This window comes from Poecilia mexicana, unplaced genomic scaffold, assembly GCF_051168715.1.
Source record: "Poecilia mexicana isolate PSO_F unplaced genomic scaffold, ASM5116871v1 scaffold_7, whole genome shotgun sequence".
Taxonomy (NCBI): domain Eukaryota; kingdom Metazoa; phylum Chordata; class Actinopteri; order Cyprinodontiformes; family Poeciliidae; genus Poecilia; species Poecilia mexicana.
In genome coordinates this window covers 20,786,037-20,807,567 of record NW_028263376.1, presented here as the reverse complement: position 1 = coordinate 20,807,567, position 21,531 = coordinate 20,786,037, and the positions used below count along the sequence as shown (strand labels likewise).

At 38.2% G+C, this 21,531-nt stretch overlaps 2 protein-coding genes across 5 annotated transcripts in view; one reads left to right on the top strand and one right to left on the bottom strand.

Moving 5' to 3' along the window:
• Positions 1–1,323: 1,323 nt before the first annotated feature.
• On the bottom strand, positions 1,324–2,913 carry kcnk15 (potassium channel, subfamily K, member 15). 2 transcript variants are annotated; one of them, XM_088007577.1, is made up of 2 exons: positions 2,571–2,913; positions 1,324–2,458 (listed from the first exon to the last, which is right to left on the bottom strand). In XM_088007577.1, exons 1-2 carry the CDS (start codon positions 2,911–2,913, stop codon positions 1,440–1,442), a joined length of 1,362 nt encoding a protein of 453 aa, XP_087863703.1. In that variant the 3' UTR covers positions 1,324–1,439. The 2 variants fall into 2 exon arrangements, with proteins under 2 accessions (XP_087863703.1, XP_014841939.1); XM_014986453.2 differs by having other exon boundaries at positions 1,324–2,455; positions 2,616–2,913.
• A 9,052-nt stretch (positions 2,914–11,965) lies between these two features.
• Positions 11,966–21,531, top strand: part of col9a3 (collagen, type IX, alpha 3) — a 25,678-nt gene continuing 16,112 nt past the window's right edge. Inside the window, exons 1-7 of one of the 3 annotated variants that reach the window (XM_014986455.2) lie at positions 11,976–12,351; positions 12,726–12,791; positions 12,867–12,948; positions 13,051–13,129; positions 13,847–13,913; positions 15,743–15,891; positions 15,972–18,849. In XM_014986455.2, coding sequence (XP_014841941.2) covers positions 12,226–12,351; positions 12,726–12,791; positions 12,867–12,948; positions 13,051–13,129; positions 13,847–13,913; positions 15,743–15,891; positions 15,972–17,052 — 1,650 coding nt within the window. In that variant the 5' untranslated portion in view covers positions 11,976–12,225 and the 3' untranslated portion in view covers positions 17,053–18,849. Of the gene's footprint in view, positions 12,352–12,725; positions 12,792–12,866; positions 12,949–13,050; positions 13,130–13,846; positions 13,914–15,742; positions 15,892–15,971; positions 20,344–21,030; positions 21,091–21,531 lie in introns of those variants that run through there. The other 2 variants (XM_088007229.1, XM_014986454.2) reach the window with 2 other exon arrangements.

The following is a 21,531-nucleotide window of genomic DNA, read 5'->3' as shown; positions in this document are numbered from 1 at the left end:
ATAGAGGTGGGAATTTATCATATCGTTTATCATTCTCCTGATGAATTTCTTATCATGATAAGGATTTTGATCTATTGTTGTCATGATAAATTAAAATTATTGATGCTTAAAAAAATACTGTCCTTATTGTCCAGATCAATAAATATTAATCAAATTAAAAATATGACTAAACGCAGTTACTGTGACCTTTGTGTGACTGGCATTCCTTAAGAGCAGTATTTATGTTTGTGGAGCTACAATTGTTCTGTCATACAGTCAACAGCTATTAAGTTAAACTGAAGTAATACATAGTTCGTATTGTCACTTTTGTTGATAAAAAAAAATCACAATTGTACAAAATATTGTGATAAAACTTTTAAGTCTGTATTGCCCACCCCTACTTTTTAATGCTGTTACCAATCTAAAAAAGACGTTGGAGGTAAACTGAGTGCGTTCTCAAATAACCCAGAGTCACAGCTCAAAATAAGAGACATCCATATAGTCATTATTATGATGCTACATTAGATATGAACCAGTAGCTATGAGCCATTAATGGTCCATGGTCTGTAAACATCCCTGATTAATTAATCGAACGCAACCCTATTGCATCAGAGCTACGCTGTCGTCTTACTTACTGAACTAAATGATGATCAGTTTTAGCATGAAACCAAAACAGACCAACTTTAAACTTTACTAGGTATCATTATTAGTCATCTACTACAATGAGCTACAGGTTAACTGTTCACCTCCATTAAATGAGACTCGAGTCCCAAACCTCGAGTGCAAGTCGAGTCTGAAGTCACCTTTACATATTCTGCATAAACCAAGAAATGTGTTCTCTCTCCTGGAGCTGTGAGGAAAGGATGACATGATTGAGTTTTTGCAGCTTGTTCTCAACACATTGTGTGGAAATAATGTTTATTTTCATCAGAAATTTGAGCTGGTTGTCATCAGTGACAACCAGGAAAAAGTGGAAATGTTGTGTTTTGTCAACTTCAGAACAGAGTTCTGCTCTTCACTTTGCTGTGAAGTTTGAAATGTTCTGATTTGGACTAAATTTGTTCTTTGAATAAACCAACTGATTCCTCAGTTACTGCAGAGAATGCAAAGTCTTTAAGTCAAAGATTTGAGTCTTCATCTCTGTGTTAAACTTGGCAAAAGAAAAATAGAACTTTAAATGTAGCTCTCCTGCATTCACATTGAGTGCTTTACATTCTTTTTAGCATGCATTGCTACATGCAAGCAAAATAGCAGAACCCACAACATATATATATATTTGTACAGTAGTAACAAGGAGGAAAGACATTCTTGCTTTATGAATAAAATCAGTTTCAGTAGCTACAAGAGACAGTTTATTCAACAAACAGAATTCTGTCATGCGCAAAAAAAAATCTAACAAATAAATAGATACAGTTTACTGTCGTTGCAGACTCCCCCCCCCCCCCTTACAATAATGCCCTTTACACCGACTTCCTCCTTAAACTACTGAACTCCTGGAAGCTGTGCTCAGGCGACAGTGTGCTTCCAGGGGAGGAGAGTCCAGTATTGTCCCTGGATCTCGACGAGCAGCCCTCGATCCTGTAGGAGACTGAGTTGTAGTAAACTGAGTTCATGTGGCCTCCGTGGTGTTTGCTGCGGTTCACCACGGGGTCGTCACAAACCTCTGAGCGGTAACACACGCAGGAGGAGCAGAGGGAGCTGACGCTCGTCTCCTCCCTCCGTCTGCCTGGCTTGATCCGAAAATGCAGCCTGTGCCTGCAGGGACTTTCCTGCCTCTCTGTGTCCTCAGCTGGGGAAGGGATGAGGTTGGTGCGACTGGTTCCCTCCTGCATGGGGAGGAAGAGTGTGCTGTGGCTGCGGCCGTGCACCTTGCTGTCCCTGCCGGTCCTCTCCCTGCGGCTATCTCGGCTCTGTTCACCTACAACGCGGGGGCCGGTGGGCCCCTCTAAAAGACCCTTGTCCCTCTTCAGCGAAGCTCTCTCCTGAGCATCCCGTCTTTCATCCTCGGTGTTCATGGTGAGGAAACGCAGGACCACCAAATTGAGAAAAGCTCCAATTACCGTCAGCCCCACCAGAATGTACATGAAGCTGAAGGCGACGTAAGGCGTTTTCTCCTGGAGGTCCTCCTTCTTCTGCAGGGCCACAAAGTCCCCAAAGCCAATAGTGGTGAGGGTAATGAAGCAGTAGTAGTACGCATGGAAAAAGCTCCATCCCTCGAAGTGGGAAAAGGCTGCGGCTCCCACACACAGTGTTCCAATGCAGGACAGGAAGCCCACCAGGACCATGTTCTCCATGGACACCTCGGTGCGTCTGAAACCCAGGCACTGCTTCATTTTGTGGAGGAGGTAGCGGACGAACGTGTTCATTCTCTCTCCGAGGCTCTGGAACATCACAAGAGTGAGAGGAATGCCTAGAACAGCGTAGAACATGCAGAAGACTTTTCCTGCGTCTGTTCCTGGTGCAGCGTGCCCATACCCTTAATGCAGAGAGGTAAACAGAAGAAAGAGGAATATTGTAGCAACAGTAGGCGGTACAGCATGAGGCAAATATTTCTTTGAAATTCAGCTGAATTAAAGTAAAACATCCATACTTCCAAAGAAAGGGGGGGGGGGGGGGGAAGCTGCGCCCCAACTTACCTATGGTCGTGATGACCGTAATGGCAAAATAAAAGGAGCCAGCAAATTTCCACTGCCTCCCGGCGCGGTGGGGCTCCGCTTGCAGCACCACTCGCTCGATTTCGCGGTAATCGTCCTCGGAGAAGCGGTACTTCCTCTTCATCTCACTGCGCTTCTGCTCCAAGATGCGCCTGCGGGAGTTCTCCGACTCGGACTCCAGCGCGTCAAACACCGCGGCGCCGACCAGCAGGTAGGAGAACATGCAGAGGATGAGCGAGAGGGTCCGGACGTTCTGCTTCTTCATCCTCGGTGTCGGCATGGAGAGTCCGGAGGACGGAGGAGAGGTGGGGAGGCTGCAGTTACAGGTGGTGCGGCTTTTCAGCGTACAGGCATCACATCGGTGCTGCAGCCTGTTGCTTTCAACCAAAGCAGCGGAGGCGGGCAGGCAGGAAAATAAAGCCTGCAAGCGCGGTTTGAACGGTTTTCAGCGTATGTACAAAAATGCGTATGCAGCCTACCTGCTCTTGATGTGGCCATCTGTTTAAACAAGTGGCCCCGCATTACTTCATCGCATGCGCAAAGCAGCCTCCACTGAAAGGCTGTCCTTAATGTAGGTGTGTGTTTGGAGAGGCTTCAGCACCACGGACAGCAACCTGCGGATTTCAGTCAGTTGTAGACTTTGAAATATACAGTGCCACAATTTCCCACTAATTATAATAACAATGATAGTAAACCTTTTATTATTTTTTTTTTCAGATACGACAAGATTATTGGTTAAACAAACAAGACGCAATGCTTTACATTAACTTAAACTAAAAACAATGGAAGAAAAGCATGAAAAACAGGAACAACCGTTTAATGATGCCTTCTGTTTTCTTCTTAATATTACAGTGAGTTGAGATTTTAGTGGCTCTATTTTAGTAACACACAAAGATAGGTAAAATAGTAGTGGTGCAAAGTTTTGCATGTGTAAAATATTTAACCAAACAGTATATTCCTATTGATTTTCAGTGCTCCATGATAAACTGTTCCCAACATCTGAGGGGGACAACAGGAGATTTCTAATAAATTATTTTTTTGTAGTCAATGTGAGGTAAGACAGTGGCTGCAGCGGGGCGTTTTCTCATGCTAAATGAAAAATATAACGTATTTTCATTACAGAAACTAATTAAGATAGTTTATAAATTGTTCACACTGGGGTTTTCTGCATTGAGCTTGTATAACTTTTAGATTCATTGGTAACTGTGGATTGTCCTCAGGAGAGAGAGTGTGTCTGTGTGTGTGTGTGTGTGCAGACTGTACGCTGCCTCTTGTACCGCTGGAGCGATGCACCATATGGATAGGTGAAGGGCACATTTAAATACTACTTTATTATTACTTTATTTTTATTTAATTTTGTTACTTTTGGACTTCCATAGAGATGTCAAAACAAAATGCTAAGCCAGTTTAAAGCTAAATCAAAAGCTAATATTTGGAACCAATTATTTTAAAGCTTCAAAATAATACACTTTTGATTTGTGACAAATAAAACTAAATTAAATGGTATAGCTGCCAGTTTAATTATCAAATGAATAAGTTAAAGCATTTTATCCAGATTTTAAATGAAAAAGGGAAAAAGAATTGCCAATAAAATGAATTCTTCACTGCAGTATACTAATGTTTACTATACTGATGATAAAAAAAAAGGGATGAAACATTTTTTTAGCATCACATTCTTCAAAAAATTTGAGTAGAGAAACATGCTGATTTTTTATTTATTTATTTTCAATATTAAAGAGCTGGCACAACATGTGCAATGTGAGTGAACAAAACAGGTTGGCTAGATGCTTCCTTACTGTAGGTGATGCCGGTTGCCATGGTGACTGCACTTGTATCCGAGGCACAGACTTTGGCCATCAGTTAGGATGAAGCTAATAGAAACGTAATGATCATGGCTCTTGGCTGGTAAATGATATCATCAATGCATCACAGCTTTTGGTTTAGTCGAATGTGAGGAAGAAGAAAGAAGGAGGGAAAGAGAGAATGAAAGAAAGACAGAAAGAAACATAAATGAAGGAAGAAAGAAACAAAGAGACGAGGAAAAGAAGCTGCATCTGAATAGTGCAGGCGGATTTTCACGTGTTCTTTTGTTCTCACAGAGCATCCTGCTCCATGTGCTCCTGTTTTGCTCTTAAGTGGTTAAATCAGCACACTTATGTCCTTGTTTGGATTCAACCAGCTCTCCATAAATCAATTATATCTCAGCTGATAAGAGAGAAACCTGATGCGCCAACAGTCACCAATCAATCCAGACGGCTTTGAGTCACATCCTTTTCTCTGCCGACAGACGTGGGACAAAGTGAGGGAGGCTACACTGACTCAAAGAGATAGATGCTTCACTTAATGAGCTCTGCTATCTCTGTTCTCGCAAAGGTACATTGCGTTAGGACACGAGCACGCACACACACGCACGCACACACACACACACACACACACACAAACACACACACATGGACACACTGTATATTACCATCTAATAATGAAACTTCACATGCATGCCTCACTGGTTTGAAATTTATGTTTATTTTTGGCTGTTGCTGCACCAACAACCTGCAGTTACTGTGTTTGGTGCAAAAGTTTTTGTAAATTTGATCTAATCCGCATAAAGGAAAAGTATATCCACAGGGTTAGAGACATACATTCACTCCACACTAATTTTACTTTAGGAACTTACAGAGACACCACACATTTTTTTGGCTGACCACTCGTCTTTTCACAATGAACTGAAATTAGTTGATTTCCTGTCTCAAACCTGACTTATTGTCTATTCTTAGTAAGGTTGAAATGGAGATTTTCCAGAAGCCTGATGCTTGGCTGCTCCATCTGTTCCAAAACCATCTTTAAAGAAATTTTATGATCATTATCTCATCAGAAAAAACGTATCTAAATAACGTGTCTCCCATGAGGACACATAAAAAAAACCCTGACAATTATTAGATTTTCTTCGCCATGCTAAAAAGTTTGTAATAATATTCTTTGCAGAAATTTATTAAATATTAGCTGATACGTCCATTTTGGCTAAACTTTCTGAACGTCCACAGATTTTCTAAGACATTTTAAAGATACAAGAGACATTCAGTGGACAGAAGATATTTTTCCTGTGTTGAAGAAATGAAATCTGTAATAATAATAATAATAATAATAATAATAATAAAAACTCTGACATTACATCTGGTGTAGAAGTAAATCTGACAGAACGGATTTGTAAATGAAGAAGGCACCTGCAGGGCAGGCCATCAAAACCCAGAAAGAATCTCAAAAGACATAAACGTGTAAATTGTTGGCTTTTCACCAGGAGGCCCATGCAGAGATACTGATCTGCTGGTCGCCTCTGATTAAAGAGTAGGCAGATTATGAACACCCGATAAGACTTTTTGGAGCAGGAATCTAATTATAAACTTCTCAAGAACTAATTTGGCTTCAATGACGAATTCATCTGGCTGGGAAGCTTAGCGGTGATTGGGAGAGGAGATGCTGAGAATCTGTTGTGGAGCTTCCCTTTGCCTTTTTCAGTTTCTCATTTCTGCCGTGTTCAATTAAATATGGAAATGTGTAAAATGGACAAATATAACACTCATGACATGCTTTACTTATAAAAACTGGATGGAACAGGCCGTTAATATATATGGTTTTCAGTTCTTATCAATAAAAATAAAACAGATGAGCACACATCACACATTCACTCCCATGAGAAAGATGAATCTACATTATGCTTTTTAGAGTTTGTTTTGTAAAACTATATTTTATTCCTTCTTCCCCCTCAGAAGTTTGCATCACAAGCATGAAAAATATGTTTTTTTTTCTCTTAAAGCAGAAGCTTCTTTAAGTAAAATTATCATTCATATTTCAGAAAAGTGTTCTGGCATGTTAATTTCATTTTGATTATATTTTTTAACGTTAATCTGAAACAACTAAAACCTGCATGGGAAGATTGACGTGGAAGAATTTAAGCTGCGTTAATCAATATATACACAAATAAAACTTTTCATTGCTACCAGCAGAAACTAATTTAATCTCTTTACAATAAAGACGTATATTGAAGTATTAAGTGGTTGTTTATTTTTATATTGTATATTTCCAGTTCAGATGATTGTTACTTTACCAAGGTGTGGCCTTGATTTGGACTCTAAAATATCAGAAACACTCAACTCTTCTAGAATAGATGAACCAAAGAAAAGTAACTGTATTGCTTAAAATCTCTACTGAACTATTTAACCTTCAGTAAAATACACATTCAACACAGAATAGAAAGGCACTGCTGCCTGATTTGCTATCATAACATGTATTTTAGTGCCACTCAGTAATATTTCTCTTAAAAAGCAGTAAAGCATGGACCAAATTAAAAAAAAAAAAAATACACATAAATTTCTTAGTTTGTGAGTTTTGCAGCTCATATCTGGTTTCTAACACAGTGGAGTCTGACTGTGTTAGGAAGGATCCCTGCCGAAGCGCGTTCTGACTGATTATAGTCTCACTTGGTGGTGAGAAAATTGAGTTGCTGCAGAGTAACAAATCACCTTCTAAGTTTGCTGCAACTCAATTACAACTTTGCTTGGCAGCTTTTTACCACATGCTCTAAATAGACTAGAAGGCCTAAAAATCTAACCTGCATTAACACTGAGCAGCTAGGTGTAATATTATAAGTCTGAGTCTTCACTGGAAATTGCCATTAATAATAATTGATTTTTTTATTGTCAGCTTCATTATTATTCTGCATTTGTGTATAAAGTTTTCCACTCAGCAACATTAAACAGAAAAGGGAACATTTGTATTTCAGTGACCGAGACGTTTTATATGTAACGTGAATCTGAGCGAATCGGATCCTCTCGCGTTCGCTGATCTCACACAGAGAAAGGTGACGGGGGGTTTATGAAGCAGAGGCACAAAACAACAACAGCAAACACTCAGATGCCTGCAGAGCCCCGCGGTTACCACAGTAACGACAAGCAAAAATAGTAACCCACACCAGCATCTTTTCAACACTGAATCCCCAGTGATAACACAGGATTCTATTTATACCCTCTAATGGTGAAATAAGCCGGTGCATAAATGTATCAGTCCAATTACAGTCAAAAGATGAAGAACGTGGAACAATTACATGTTGCCACCTCTGATATCCTCGTTTCTGCTGCCGGCTCTTACAGCACAGCCTCTCATGGCGAATAGTGAGGTCAGATTTCAGACTATAAATGTGTGTGGTGTACAAATTATGTTTATGTTGAAAACTTTAGATCAATCTCAAGAAAAACTACTCACATTTAATGATTTTACAGAGTGGACTTACACTGACACTGCAAAATACAGAAACAGAGCTATGTTACCATTCTTTATTAAGTACTTATTTGGATTGTATGCACAAGTATACACCGATATTTCTACAATTAAAGAATTATCCACCCTTAGGCATCTTCAGCTTAATTTTAACACTTGCCCACAATTTATTTAAAAAAAAAATCCACAAAGCTAAAACATAGTCTTGCATGTCATTCATCAGGCTGTGTGAGAGCTTTTGGTATTAACAAATACTTTCAAATGTGACAATCAGGTGTGAACAAACACTCAACTGTAGTAAAAGAAAACATGATCTATCATAATCTGAACTTCACAAACACACACACTATTTGATTAAGTATCCAAGTAAATAAAAGGAGGAGGCTGAAGGATGACAAGAGAAAGAGGAACTGATATTGATCAGGTAAAAAGGAAAGAGATGGAAAATCATCTCCACCAAATTACATTCTGGCGAACAATATGTGAGTACAGAGTGTTTTCAGTCCCAGAAGAGGTTCACAAATGTATGGGGGAATTTTTCTGCCATGATCCAAGAGCACACATTTTCAGTCTGAAAAGCAGGATTTCATGTCTTTTGCTATCAAAACTTTTAATACTTTTGCTTACATGTTTATTTTGAAAGCAGGACTTCATCTTTCTTCTCAAAACTTCTCCTCACTCTCAAGACTTAGTCTCTGCGCCGACTCTGCTCACTTACGAAACATTTTCCGCTTGTTTCTAGAACAAAAATGCATCGCCTAGCAACCTCTCAGCCAATAGAAAGAAAGTGTTGTACTGGGTGCGTTTGATCCCTTCTAGTGGGTGTGCCTGTGTGGTCACTATCGATTGTAGTAACCTGCGCCACGCACTGGATGTAGGGAGTTGGTTGGGTGAACAAACTCCTGCCTAAGATCAGTAGCTGTTAGCGATCAGTAGCACACTGCTAGCGGATGTTTAGTGTAACATGGGGCAGAAAGCTGAGGTCGTCGTTTCTCCCTGTGCTCTTGTATTGTGGCAGAAAAATTTCCCCATACAAATACAGATTATTCCAAATGTAAGAGATGGCTAAACAGAAAATGAGAGCCTTCAAGATTAATATACGTTCTTCCTGGACATCAGAGAGACACAACTGTAAAATAAGATTAAATATGAAAACAACTCGGAGTAAAATATTAATATGAATTGAAATCAACATAATCAACAAAAAATACATCCAAATAATTATAAATAAATAACAATTATCAAGCACAACAGACTGCAAAAAATGTGTGGTAGACAAAGCTTTTTACATCTTGTTTAAAATCTTCTCCTTAATTTTTTCCTTCAAATCCATTCCACCAAATACCTGCTACTAAAAGCATTTTCTATTATCTGGAGCAGTATGATTCTACTCTAGGTTTCATTCATTTCCTCTGTTGACAGTACCCTCTTAATCTTGATCAGCTGTTTATTCCTGTAGAGAATATTATCCACAGATCCAGGCTACATAAGGAAGACAGAGCATGCACAGCACAAATAAATGCTGGTTATGGGCAGAAACGCCATAAATTACAAGTGTACACCAATTCTTGGAAAAGCTGATGGATTCTGTTGCACTGACTTCCAATTACTCCTCCAAACTCAGCTATTGTACTGGATTTACCTGAGAGTGCATCTCTCCAAAAGGATAGAACCACAGTAAGCAGCTGTAGTCACATTACAGGTACATCTCAAAACATTTGATTATTATGAAAAAGTTTGATGCTTTTTGTCACTCCTTTCAGAACGTGAAACTCGTTATAGTCTTTACACAGAGTGAAATATTACAAGCCTAACAAACAAGACAGAGAGACACTGGGAGTTTTCAAAACAAATTCTTAATTCATTTAAATATGTATAAACATATAAAGAGGCTGCACAGTGGCGCAGTTGGTAGAGCTGTTGCCTTGCAGCAAGAAGGTTCTGGGTTCAATTCCCAGCCCCGGTCTCTCTGCATGGAGCTTGCATGCATGGGTTTCCTCCCACAGTCCAAAAACATGACCGTCAGGTTAATTGGCCTCTCCAAATTGCCCCTAGGTGTGAATGTGTGTGTGTATGGTTGTTTGACTCTGTGTTGCCCTGCAACAGACTGGCAACCTGTCCAGGGTGTACCCCGCCTCTCGCCCAGAACGTTAGCTGGAGATAGGCATCAGCAACCCTCTCGACCCCACCAAGGGACAAGGGTGTAAAGAAGATGGATGAAATATATAAAGAGCTCTAACCCTACCCTGAATGGTCTGTAAATTGGGCCAAAAACTGAGGTCAACATAACAGACTTCAACTCATGTAGTAACACCTGTCTACTTATGTGTGTGTGTGTAGTGTTCTCGTCCAGTCCATTCTGTGGCTGATGCAGATCTCTTCTCTTGCAAATTTGAATTCCTTCCTGACTTTCTAGGTCAGAGCAGCTCAGTGCATTTCCTGTTGAGAAAAACATGTCCAAATAACATATTTGTTATTAACAAATAACATAGTTATTATCCCTACTCTCTCCCAGTCTCTTTCTAAATACCGACCTTAGTTGAGTTTAGTAAGCTCTGCAGTGCTCAGATGTTGTTCTGTTCTTACGTGACCTCTTGGGAGAATCAGTCGAGCGCTCTTGATGTAATTTGGGCAGCCTGGGAAGGTCTACCTCTGTTTTATGTTTTCTCCATTTGCAGGTTGTCTGGGTTACTTTGAAAATGGCTTTGTAACCTTTCCAAGAACATAAAAATTGGTTTCCGGAGAAACAGAAGAAAGTTGTGTGGTCTGATAGTTTAGATTTATCTTGTTCCAGAGAGAAGGGCACATCAGGGTACAAACCGATCTGCATAAAGTGATAATTTACAACTTGTAAATTATGTGTATTCCAACATCATTTGCACTACAACATCATTTTGATATTTGTACTGCTGTCTGTACTGTTTACTAGTGTTTGTTCAAGTGATTACTGCTCTTAGATACATTATTTATGATCTTCATAACAATATTCTACCTTGTCTGTCCTTATTAACAATTTAAACAGTTTTTCCTCAGTCAAGGATTTAAAATCTCAACACAATCGAACCTCATTTGAGTTTCAGAGATAAAACAACATGGATAGAACATTTAAAGTTAGAACTTTAACAATTAATCATACTATGAATATCACTTCCATTTGGAGTTCCTCATTAGATTTTATGCTTTTTGTTTATGTTGCACTTTGTAATTTACTATTAAATAAAATAAATGAGCTATTGCTAACTGCTTTATTTGTATTCTTTTTCATTGTTGCATTTTGTATATTAGATGTGTGAGAAGAAATCTACATCTTAATCTTGAAATTAGATCATACTGTTTGAGAGGAAGTATTTAGTCTTCTGCTTCAAATTTAATAGAGACCAATAAAAATAATTTGCAACTTTGTTAATGAGACTGAGAAAACTTTAGATATGTAAATATAATCAAGTGGACTTATAAATTCAAGAAATACATTTATTCAAATTTGAATTGAGACTGATCATTATGAAAGTTGTGATTTTGTGTTCCGGTTTGGAAATAGCCTGTTCTAATATTTTTATGTTTTAATTAAAACATTCCTAAATTTATTTATAAAACAGATTACACATATTTTATCTATATGGAGTTATTATGCACTTGACCTGCATGTTTTTGCTGTGTCGTTACATAACTGTGAGATGAAAAAATAGTTTTTTTCTCTACTTAAAATAAACTGTCTGACTCAGCTGATTTGCACTTTAACACTTACAGCCAACACAGAAATTATATTGCCTTCAAGTACAGTCGTAAATCTGAAATTACAAATACTTGGAAAATACTATTAAGAGTGCCAAATAGAACCACGTTGAAATAAATGATCTCTTTAGTCATATGACAAGAAGAAGTGATTAACTCAAATAACTTTTTTTTGAAGGTAAACTTGAGGTGAATTTAGCTGTGTTGATTATTACTGTCAGTTACTCCAATTGTAGTTGCCTGACAATCATCAGAAAGGCGAGTTCGCATTGGAGACTCACTTTGTAAGAGTAGAGTTTTCTTTGCGTTAATATAAAAAGTATCTAATATTTACGTACCCCTTTTCCTCAGTAAATCTTTTTGTTAATTGTCACATTTCCTACTCAGTGCAAGCACGTGAAGGCAGCGTGATCACTGCAGCCGTTATACGACGGAAGGCAACAGAGACGGATGGTCAGGGCCGTCCCCGTCTCTAACCCGAACATGAAAGTAGAACTGATTCAAACCCGGTTATAGTACCGAACCAGGTTACGATTTTATATACTCTTAATTTTTTTTTCAATTACAAAAAAATAAAAAAAATAAAAAAATGGAAGACGACTATGTGTGTGAATACGACTCGACATGGGACACAGAGAGTGATGGAGACGACCCGGCCGGAGAGAGCCAGAGCCGTCGGTCAAATCAAGACAAAAACAAGTCTTCCTGGGCAATAGTAAGTGCTTTCATTGCAGGCCAGCTCAGTCTTAACGCGCAAAAACCCTGTCCCGCTATCATTCACTTCCGTTTAGGCACGTACTGTAATGGAAAAGCTAATGTTAGCTTTTCCCTCACTGCTGCAACCTCGCTAACTAGCTAAGCTAGCCATTGTAACTTCCTTTTTTAAAATATCTGGTTTACGTTTTATTATCTAAGCTTCCGTTTTATTATTTATTAAAGAGTTTTTCAGCTTCATTGTTAAATAGATTCCTTGCAGATCACATAACCAGAAGTCACGATTTGTACCCTGCTTTTATTTAACTTGCATAGTTTTGATGCGCTAATTAGCTGCAACTAGATGCAGACTAATTCGATTTTTTTTCATTGCAGTGGCATCACACACCCAGAAATATGAGGGCAGCAAAAGACATGCAGAATTACAGAAGAGGATATCCTGTAAGTAATACATGGCAATTAAAAAATCATTTCCGTTTAGAGCAAGTAATGATGAGCTTTTTTTAATACTTACAGAATCTAACAGATGATGATTGCTCAGAAGACAAAATGAACAACCTACAGTTCTACCTAAACAAGTTTCCATCTGCTCCTGATGGTAACACAGTTATTTTACTTTTTTTTTAAAAAAGATTGGCATTTGTATTTTAAAATGTTTTTGTTTGGTTCTAATTATATATTTTTTTTATTTTTGGTACAGATATCTATATTGAGTCCTTTCTTAAAGAATGGAAAAACGACTACAAAAAATTGGAGAGGGTTCACTCTTACATCCAGTGGTATGTATTACACGAGTGTTTAACATTATTCGAATATACTGGAGATGCACAATACTGGTTTCTATTTAGCATTGCAATTGGGAAAGACTGTTTGGATGGGATGTTTCATAGGCTGCAGGATGCAGTCTCAATACAATACAACAAAAAACAGAATTGCATTAGAAACAAAGCAGCTGCACTACTTTGTCATATTTGCCGTTTATCAGAGTTTCCCAATGCTGGTTCTTTGGCCACACTGCCCTGCAGGTTTTAGCTGTTTTCATGCTTCACCACACCTTTTAAAATTTGAAGGGAAATGAAGTTTAAGCTTTAGATAAATTGATTTTCTCCAGATGTGTTGGAGCATTTAAAAGACTCTGCCTTGAGGACAACGGCGGACCAATGCTGCTCGAGCTTTTTTGGGGTTGAACAATTTTAATTCTGATGACACCATGTCAAGAAGTAAAGCGTTTCCTGTGTGTGTAATGTCAGATCTTCCTCAATCATTAAGCCAAATCTGTAGATAAAAAGACAAAAACATATATATTTTTAAATAAATTTAAAGCTATATATTTGCTATATATGTTTGGATTTGACATTTTCTGCATTGTTGTTAGCTTTTTGGGATAAAGAAAATAGAAATACTTAATTTTATTGCGTTTACAAAGATCAGCTTGTAGCATATCCATAGAGCAGTTTCAGTAATTGCTGTTTCTTCTCTCTTCAATCATCTGCAAGGTTGTTTCCACTGCGAGAACCAGGGGTTAATTATATGGCTTCAGAACTCACCAAGAAGGAAATTGAGGTAAGTTACTACTGGTAAATTACTGCTGGACTACGACTTTAAACAGGTTTGTTGCTCTTTAAAATTTAGGACTGCCACATTTTTTTAAATGACCTAATTATCTTTTACTTCCTGTATTTAAATATTTACTAAAAATCAGCCAATGTATAAAATTTACTTTTATACATGTATGAAATTTACTTTTTCAGCAAAAAATGTAGTCTACATGACCTTAAAATTCTGCAATTCTGTTAATTTTCAACATTGAGACATGATATTGGTGTTATTTCAAAGTTTTATTTTAAGCTGTTTCACAGAAAAGGGTTTATTTTAGTATTAAAATGTTGACAAAATTCCTAATATAAATAAATTCCCTACCAAAAAGTTCATAATACATTGACATCTATTTGCAGCCTCTTTTTCTTTTTTACACAACTTAATTCAACTAGTAACTGTGTAAAAAAAGCTGCTGCTATCAACTGGGCTTTTTGGACTGCAGTGCAAAACAAGAGATGGTACAAACTGAGGAAAAGAGATCAAGTGTGTGTTAAGCTGGTGTGGAGGCGTTGGGAGGCTGCAGCCTGCTCTCTTAACAGCCCTATAATAGCAAAACCACATCTATGGACACGGTGAAAGTGTTCACACTAGCAATATTTTCTGTTTGTAAATATTGTATGCTTGGAGTGCTAATTTATCTTTTATAATAAAATTGTTCTTATGGGTACTATACAAACTGTTGTTTCCATGCAGTGCTTTCTACATTGCATGCTGGATATAAAGTCATGTAATCCTCCACATCTATTTTTTTGGACGTTTTGAAATTCAAATGTTTTATTATTTAGGCATGTAACTCACCTATCCAACTACCTCGATTAGGTATTTTCACTTTTATCTTATTTCTGGGAATCTAAACTATTTGCTTATTGCTGAATCCTTCTAGAGCACAACATCATGTCATAACGGAGAAGAGATATAAAACGTGTAAATAATTTAGAGCTTTTACTTTGTGCTTAGTGAAGAATTAAATCATTGAGGAAATACAAAAAATAGACTGAAATATTAAACAATCATTTGTACATTTGGTTCTCAAAATAAAGCAGGTGTGTCTTCATCCATCTGTGTTTTATTATTAGCAGCTATTGTGGCATTAGTTTGGTGTGGAGTGCTTTAGATAATAGGTTGTGGTTCATGTACTTTTTTGCCCTGGCACTTTACAAACAGCTATAAAAATACATGAGTGGATCGTCTTCTGAATGAGAATGGAAATTCCTGCTGGTGGTGTTTATGTGGCTTAATTTGATACAAACTGGTTGCAAAGTTTGCAGATGCAAACAAACAAATTAAGGCCTCTGTGTGAAACACCAAGTCAGTTTAAAATGTTCAAATTCACATTATGAAGCGGGTCCTACACGGCGCTCTTGTTGAAAAATCAACTAACTAATCACGTTCGGCCTTCATCGGAGCCATTGTAACCTGTTATCTTATCTTCCCTTCACCAAACTGTTGAACATGATGACATCAAGTTAGGGAGATAAACTAAATGTAGAAGACTTTTCATTTATTTAAAAATGTCAGCTATTTTCTATTTTTTTACCTTTTACATTTACTTTCCACTTTTCTAATGTTTTAATTGTGATTTTTTTTTTAAATTAGTCTCTTATCTACCAACTTACCTCCACATTTGGATAACTTATTTCTTATCGGCACCAAGAAGCCAAATGTACGACCCAGAAAAGTCACAATATCTTATACATCAAAAGACCAATGGGATACTAAAACAAAACAGCAGTGTTTCTATGATCCTCGTCTCTTTAAATCTTTTGAATTTATGCACGTTTTCAACTTAAAAGGCTTTCAAGAAGAATGAGGATGCCAAAAGGAGGCTGGTGGAGGCGTATGAACTCATGTTGGGTTTCTACGGCATACGTCTGGTCAACAAAGAGACGGGGGAAGTGAAGCGTGCAGAAAACTGGAAGGAACGGTTTGGAAACCTGGAGAGGTAAACACCGATTTCAGTAAATTCTCATATCTTGATGGTTTTGTCAGTAATTCCAGCTTCATCTGTCTGGTGTGTTGCAGAAATATGCACAACAACCTCCGGATAACTCGCATCCTGAAAAGCCTCGGGGAGCTCGGCTTCAAGCACTACCAGGCTCCGCTTGTGCGCTTCTTCCTGGAAGAGACTCTGGTCAAGAAGACGCTGAGTAACGTTAAGCGCAGCGTGTTGGACTACTTCCTGTTCGCCGTGCTGGAAAAGCAGGAACGCCAGGATCTCGTGCGCTTCGCTTACCACCACTACGAGCCGAAGGACAAGTTTGTGTGGTGCCCCAGAAAGATCCAGAAACAGTTCAGGAAGAGCCCCAAAAACAATGACGTTGTCGGGAATGGAGACGGGAAAGAGGACGTCTCGCACAGTAAAAAAGACGGGGATGCAGCAGTGCAGCAGAAAGAAGATGGGGTGAATAATGTTACTAAGACTCCGAAAGGAAGTGATAAAATTAAAGACAAGAGCAAACAGGCGGAGGAGTCTGATGAGCCACCAGCAGATTCAGAGGCTGTCGGGAATGGAAACATGGACAACCTTGGAAATATGAGCAATGGAAATGAATTTCCAAATGATGATGACGACGACGATGATGAAATGGATCAGTCCCCCAGTCTAGACGGCGGCATCACAAAGAACGAGGCCACTGCAGACAGTGAGCAGAAATCTACCAGCAACGCCAAGGACGCCGTTCAAGATCTGGACGTTATGCAAACCGGTGCTGATGGAGAGACCGAAAAACCTCCAAAAAAGAAAAGGGAAGACGACGAGGATCTGCCAAATGATGACCCTGCTACTGCTGCCGCCGGCCTGGTGCAGGAAACGGCTGCTCCTAATAAATCTGCAGGTCAAACAAGCCCTTCAGTTCACACTCCTCTTAAGACCTCAAAACACTCACCCTCTCTGTCTTCTGAAAGGGAGGAAAAGATCCCAAGGACGGATTTTATTCAACCGTCGGATCAAAACGAAGACGAGATGTCGCAGGAAAATAGTTTGGCTTCAAACGGGATGCAGAGCGGCAAAGACGTGGAAGGACAGAGCAACGGGACGGAGTCGGAGGACGTTCCCATGGATTCAACCCCTTCAAGCTCCAATCACAACGAGGGAGCCTCATGAATAAGTAGTGACAGACGGAAATTCATATAAACTTAGATTTTATGTATTAAAAGGACTGAATCTGACAGGACATTTTCTAGGCCTTATTTCTACTATATTTGATGTTAAGATATTATTCATTCTTTTCACTTTAAATGAATTACGGTATTCTACATTTGGATTTCTTAAAACTTTCAAGACAAAAACTGAGAAGACCAAAAGCAGCAATACGTTATTCAGATGCCATAGTTTAAGATTTAATCACATGAAGTGGTTTCAAAACAGGAAAAAAGTTCTCTGATGCTGAGATTCGCAGCTGTGATGAAAAGAAGTGATTTGTTGTTTTATGTATATTTTTATCAGCTGAACAAGGCCGTCGTTTAACTAAAATAGATTTTTTTCTTTGACGATGAAACATCGGACAGATTCACTACATACAGACGTGCATCCCAACAAATTTGAACATCATGGAAGAGTTTAATTTATTTCAGAAATTCAGTTCAGAGTTAAAAACGTACCCTGGTTTCATATATTCCAATATTCTTACTTGGTTTTAATTTTGAGGGTTTACATCTAATAAAAATCAAAAGTTCAGTTTCTCAGAAAATTAGAATAAAAAATGATTTCAAACATAAAAAACTAATAACTAAAATGTAATGTATTCAGTTTTTTGTTTGAATAAGGGTGAGACATTTGGGATATTACATAAGATCAAATAAAACATTTTTTATGTACAGAAATGTTAGTTTATGGTCTACAAAACCATAGGGAAGACTGCTGACTTGATATTGATGCGTCCACAAAGAGGGTCAAAATGCTATTCAGATTGTTGTATCCAGGCTTATTGATTGAAAGTTTAGTGGAAGAAAAAAATGAGATTACATGAAGCAGATCTAGTATCAATGTTTTAGCCCCAATTAGAGCAACCTGAGCTTCCTTAAAACATCAGCACAGGCTGGTTATCTTCACTGATGCAGTAATTCATGTAAAAATATTCCTAAGCAAGGATTGGAGTGTTTATATAGATAAAATTTATTAAAAATACTTTTTTTTTTTTACTTGGTCTTATGTAATCCCCTATTTTTAAGCTGAATTTTGCATTTTTATTATCTGCCACAATATTTAAAATGTGTATGTAATGAATCTAATTCAAATTCAATTATTCAAATAAATGAAGTTTAAATTTATTTAGATGCACCTCTTTTATGCTTAGGGTGGAAATTAACTGCGGCAGAAAACTTAATATCTCTGCATCCAGATTTAAATGCGGGTCAAAAGGGGTTTTTATTTCATTTTAGCCACATTTTCTTGCACTGAGATTTAATTGATTTTTATGAACTTGTTTCTCTCTTTGGGCTGTTTTTGTGCTTGTAAAACAATGTGTTTTTTTTGTGTGTTTTTTAAATCCTGCTGTTTAAATGAAGTCGAAGTCGTATTTCAGAAAATGCTGCGCATACTGTATGCTGTCATGCTGATTTAGGAAGTTGATTGAAGCTGAAAGCCTTGCCAAAAAAACAAAACAAAACAAAAAAAAAAACAAATGTGATGAGACTGGTTGATTGTACAATGTGTTTGTCTTGAATGAAACGAGAAATGCTTTGGCTGCAACTTAAACTCTGTATGTTCCTTTGAAATCGGTGCAGTCCATGAAAATGGAAGATCCGGTGTGATCAGGCATCCTTTTATATTTGCACTGATTTCTGCTATGACTTGTTGAAGTTACTGTATAATTTTACCTGAATAGACCTTTATAATAATTTCCCAGTTACACACTTGGCTGTTATGAGAACTGAATAAAGTCATCCTATTTTCTGAAAATGATCTGTTTGAAGTTAAGATTTGTTAAAGTCCAAAGAACCTTTAATGCTTGTTAACTTGCTGCTGACTTATCTTATATATTTGAATACAGGGTCTCTTTGCTAACAGCAGCCAGAATGTGTTGAAAGTTAATTACCTAAAATGACTGGAGTTTGATGCAAAAGTCAAAAAAATATCACTTGTAGTTATCTTGCTCAAGTTAAGTTTAATGCTGTTCTTTTTTTGTCTTCAGTTTATAGAGGAAACTCCTATTAATCAAACTGCAGAAATCATGAGAATACTCTTAAGTTAGTTATGTGGTTATTATATTGTGTTATGCCAACCTTACTGTAAACTCCCATCTATATTACTGAATTTTGTTTGCAGTATAATCTCCTTTTCTCCATAGATACGATACAAAACTCAGAACTTATTTGTGCTTGTGAATCATAACCAGGTACAAAGTTTAGCTAAAGGAAGAAACAAGAATGAGAATAGTATTAAGGCAGGTCAACAATCTATCACAGGACAAACAACGACGCACATTTACTCTTACCTAAGGACAGTTTAGAGAGAAAATGAACCAAACAGTCATGATCATGGAGGAAGCTGGAGTACCCAGAGAGAACCCACTCATGAATACGGAGTCATGAAAGACTCCAGCCAACTGTGCATCCGTCCTACAGCTCAAAACATGTTAATCGTTTTTCACTCAAACCAGTTTTTTTTTTTTTTTCCAATCCCTTCAGGATCTTTTACAAAATTAAAGTCTTACTTATGCAGCTCTTCAAGGACATTCTTTTCCATCAGGAGGTCAGGACAGTGAATACCTAAGAGAAAATGATGGGAAAGCCAGATTGATTCAGAGATTTAGAGTTTTTAAAGGTGAACAGTTTTCTTATTTTGTTCCTGACATGAACTTTTTGCTTAATCTCTTTCCACTTTGATGTTCACTAACTTAAGCATGCATACTCTACTTTTTTACTCGACTTCTAAATGGCAGCATGTTCTACTGTGGGCATCAGATTATTGTTTGTAAATAATTTAAAATAAATGATTTCCCTTCATGTTATGAATTTCGCCTTGTTGCTCTGTCACTCGGAAATCCAGACAAAGTAGCTTGACGTTTGTGGTTGAAAGCAGACAAAATGAAACGGCCTCATTCCGTTTGTTTTTGGCCACTTTCTGATTGGTCAGTTGATGTTTTTTAACATTTTTTTTTTTTTAGCTCAGCCCACTTTCTTGGGAGTCCAAGCTGGGGGTCCCCCTCCTCTGTGTGCGGACAGCCGGAGCTGGAGGCTCGGGTTTATCTGGGAGCAAAGAGAAAGCCATTCAGGAGCTGCGCGCCGTCAGGTGAAGGAAGGCTCCGCTGTTGGGGGGGAGGAGAAGAGTCCGGAGGATTTGACCTCTTTTCCATTAAACGCTGGCCTGTGAGGACAAGCGCGGACGATGACGGTGTTCTCTGCTCTTTGGGTGCTCTTCCTCTGCCAGCTGCTGTCGTCCTCCTCAGCCCAGGTAAGGCTGGTCAGGCAGCTGCTGCACACACCTGCTGTGTAACTCAGTGTGGTGATGGTTTCCTTGTGTCGGGAGGATGATTACTCAAAGGCCTTATTTTTTGCATTTCTGCTTTCTTGTAACGATTATGTGTTTACCTGCACTTTCTGCATTCAGTTAAATTCAAATTCAGAAAAGTCTCAATGAAAGTACAGAGCTACGATTCTGTTCTGTGTTCCGTGTATGCGCATTTTTGCCGTTTTAAACCATGAGTCTGTTCATTTGATGAGCAAATGTGAACCAGTGGCTCGGCAGCTGCCGCAGTCGGAGGTAAACGTTTCCCCTGGACCTGTGGAATGTGCAGACTGGAGATCAGTGCACACAATGCAGCCTCTGTTCATACAGCAGCTCAGTTCTGCAAAGTCTTCAAAGAGGCCCATTTATTCAATAATCTGAGCAAAAGAAACACTGATATTTTAATGTAGAATACTATTAACACAGGAGGTTTAAAGCATGATCTATTTGAATTCTCTGAATCGTTTTCACTGTGATTTGTTGCTTTGTATTGGGATTTATTTGATTCTATATTCCTGGATTTGAATCAAACCTGTCTTGTTGAGAGTTATGACATGATAACATTTGCCTATATCATATCTAGACTTTGTTTTCAGGCACAAGCTTCCAGCTTTATTTTGTTTTATCTTGCAGAGGCCTGGCCCCCAAGGACCGCCAGGACCGCCAGGACAAGCAGGAAAGGACGGCACTGATGTGAGTTGACCAGATACTAGATGTGCTGCTGGAGTTTGTCTGGAACCTGGACTGTAAACCAGTACTGATCAGATTAACTGGCTCTCATTAAACTATTGGAAAAACAAACTTCTGCCTCAGAAAGACTCTGCGGTTCTTACATTATTTGTGATTCGGTGGCACAAGCGAAGGTATATTTGCCGTTCTCTCTATGCCTCAAACTGGCTAACTGCCCTCACACTTGTAATTATTTTTAACAAACCTCAATGACCAATGCTTAGTTATTTATTTTGTATGTTGTATCACGACTGCAGAAGTTTGGATTTAGCCCCTCTTCGTTATCAGTCGCCTCCATCTGCCTACAAATTAGAACATTTTCTCAGGGTGCATTTTTAATTTTAGATTCCAGTTGCTTTTCTTTTTCTTGCTTGTGCATAAATGGAGTAAAATGTCTAAAAAAAA

Coding starts and splice junctions, on each gene's coding strand:
- kcnk15 (XM_088007577.1), bottom strand. CDS start 2,913: ATGCCGACACCGAGGATGAAGAAGCAGAACGTCCGGACCCTCTCGCTC. Junction 2,459..2,570: donor CCCCCCCCCCTTTCTTTGGA/AGTATGGATGTT, acceptor CCTCTCTGCATT/AAGGGTATGGGCACGCTGCA.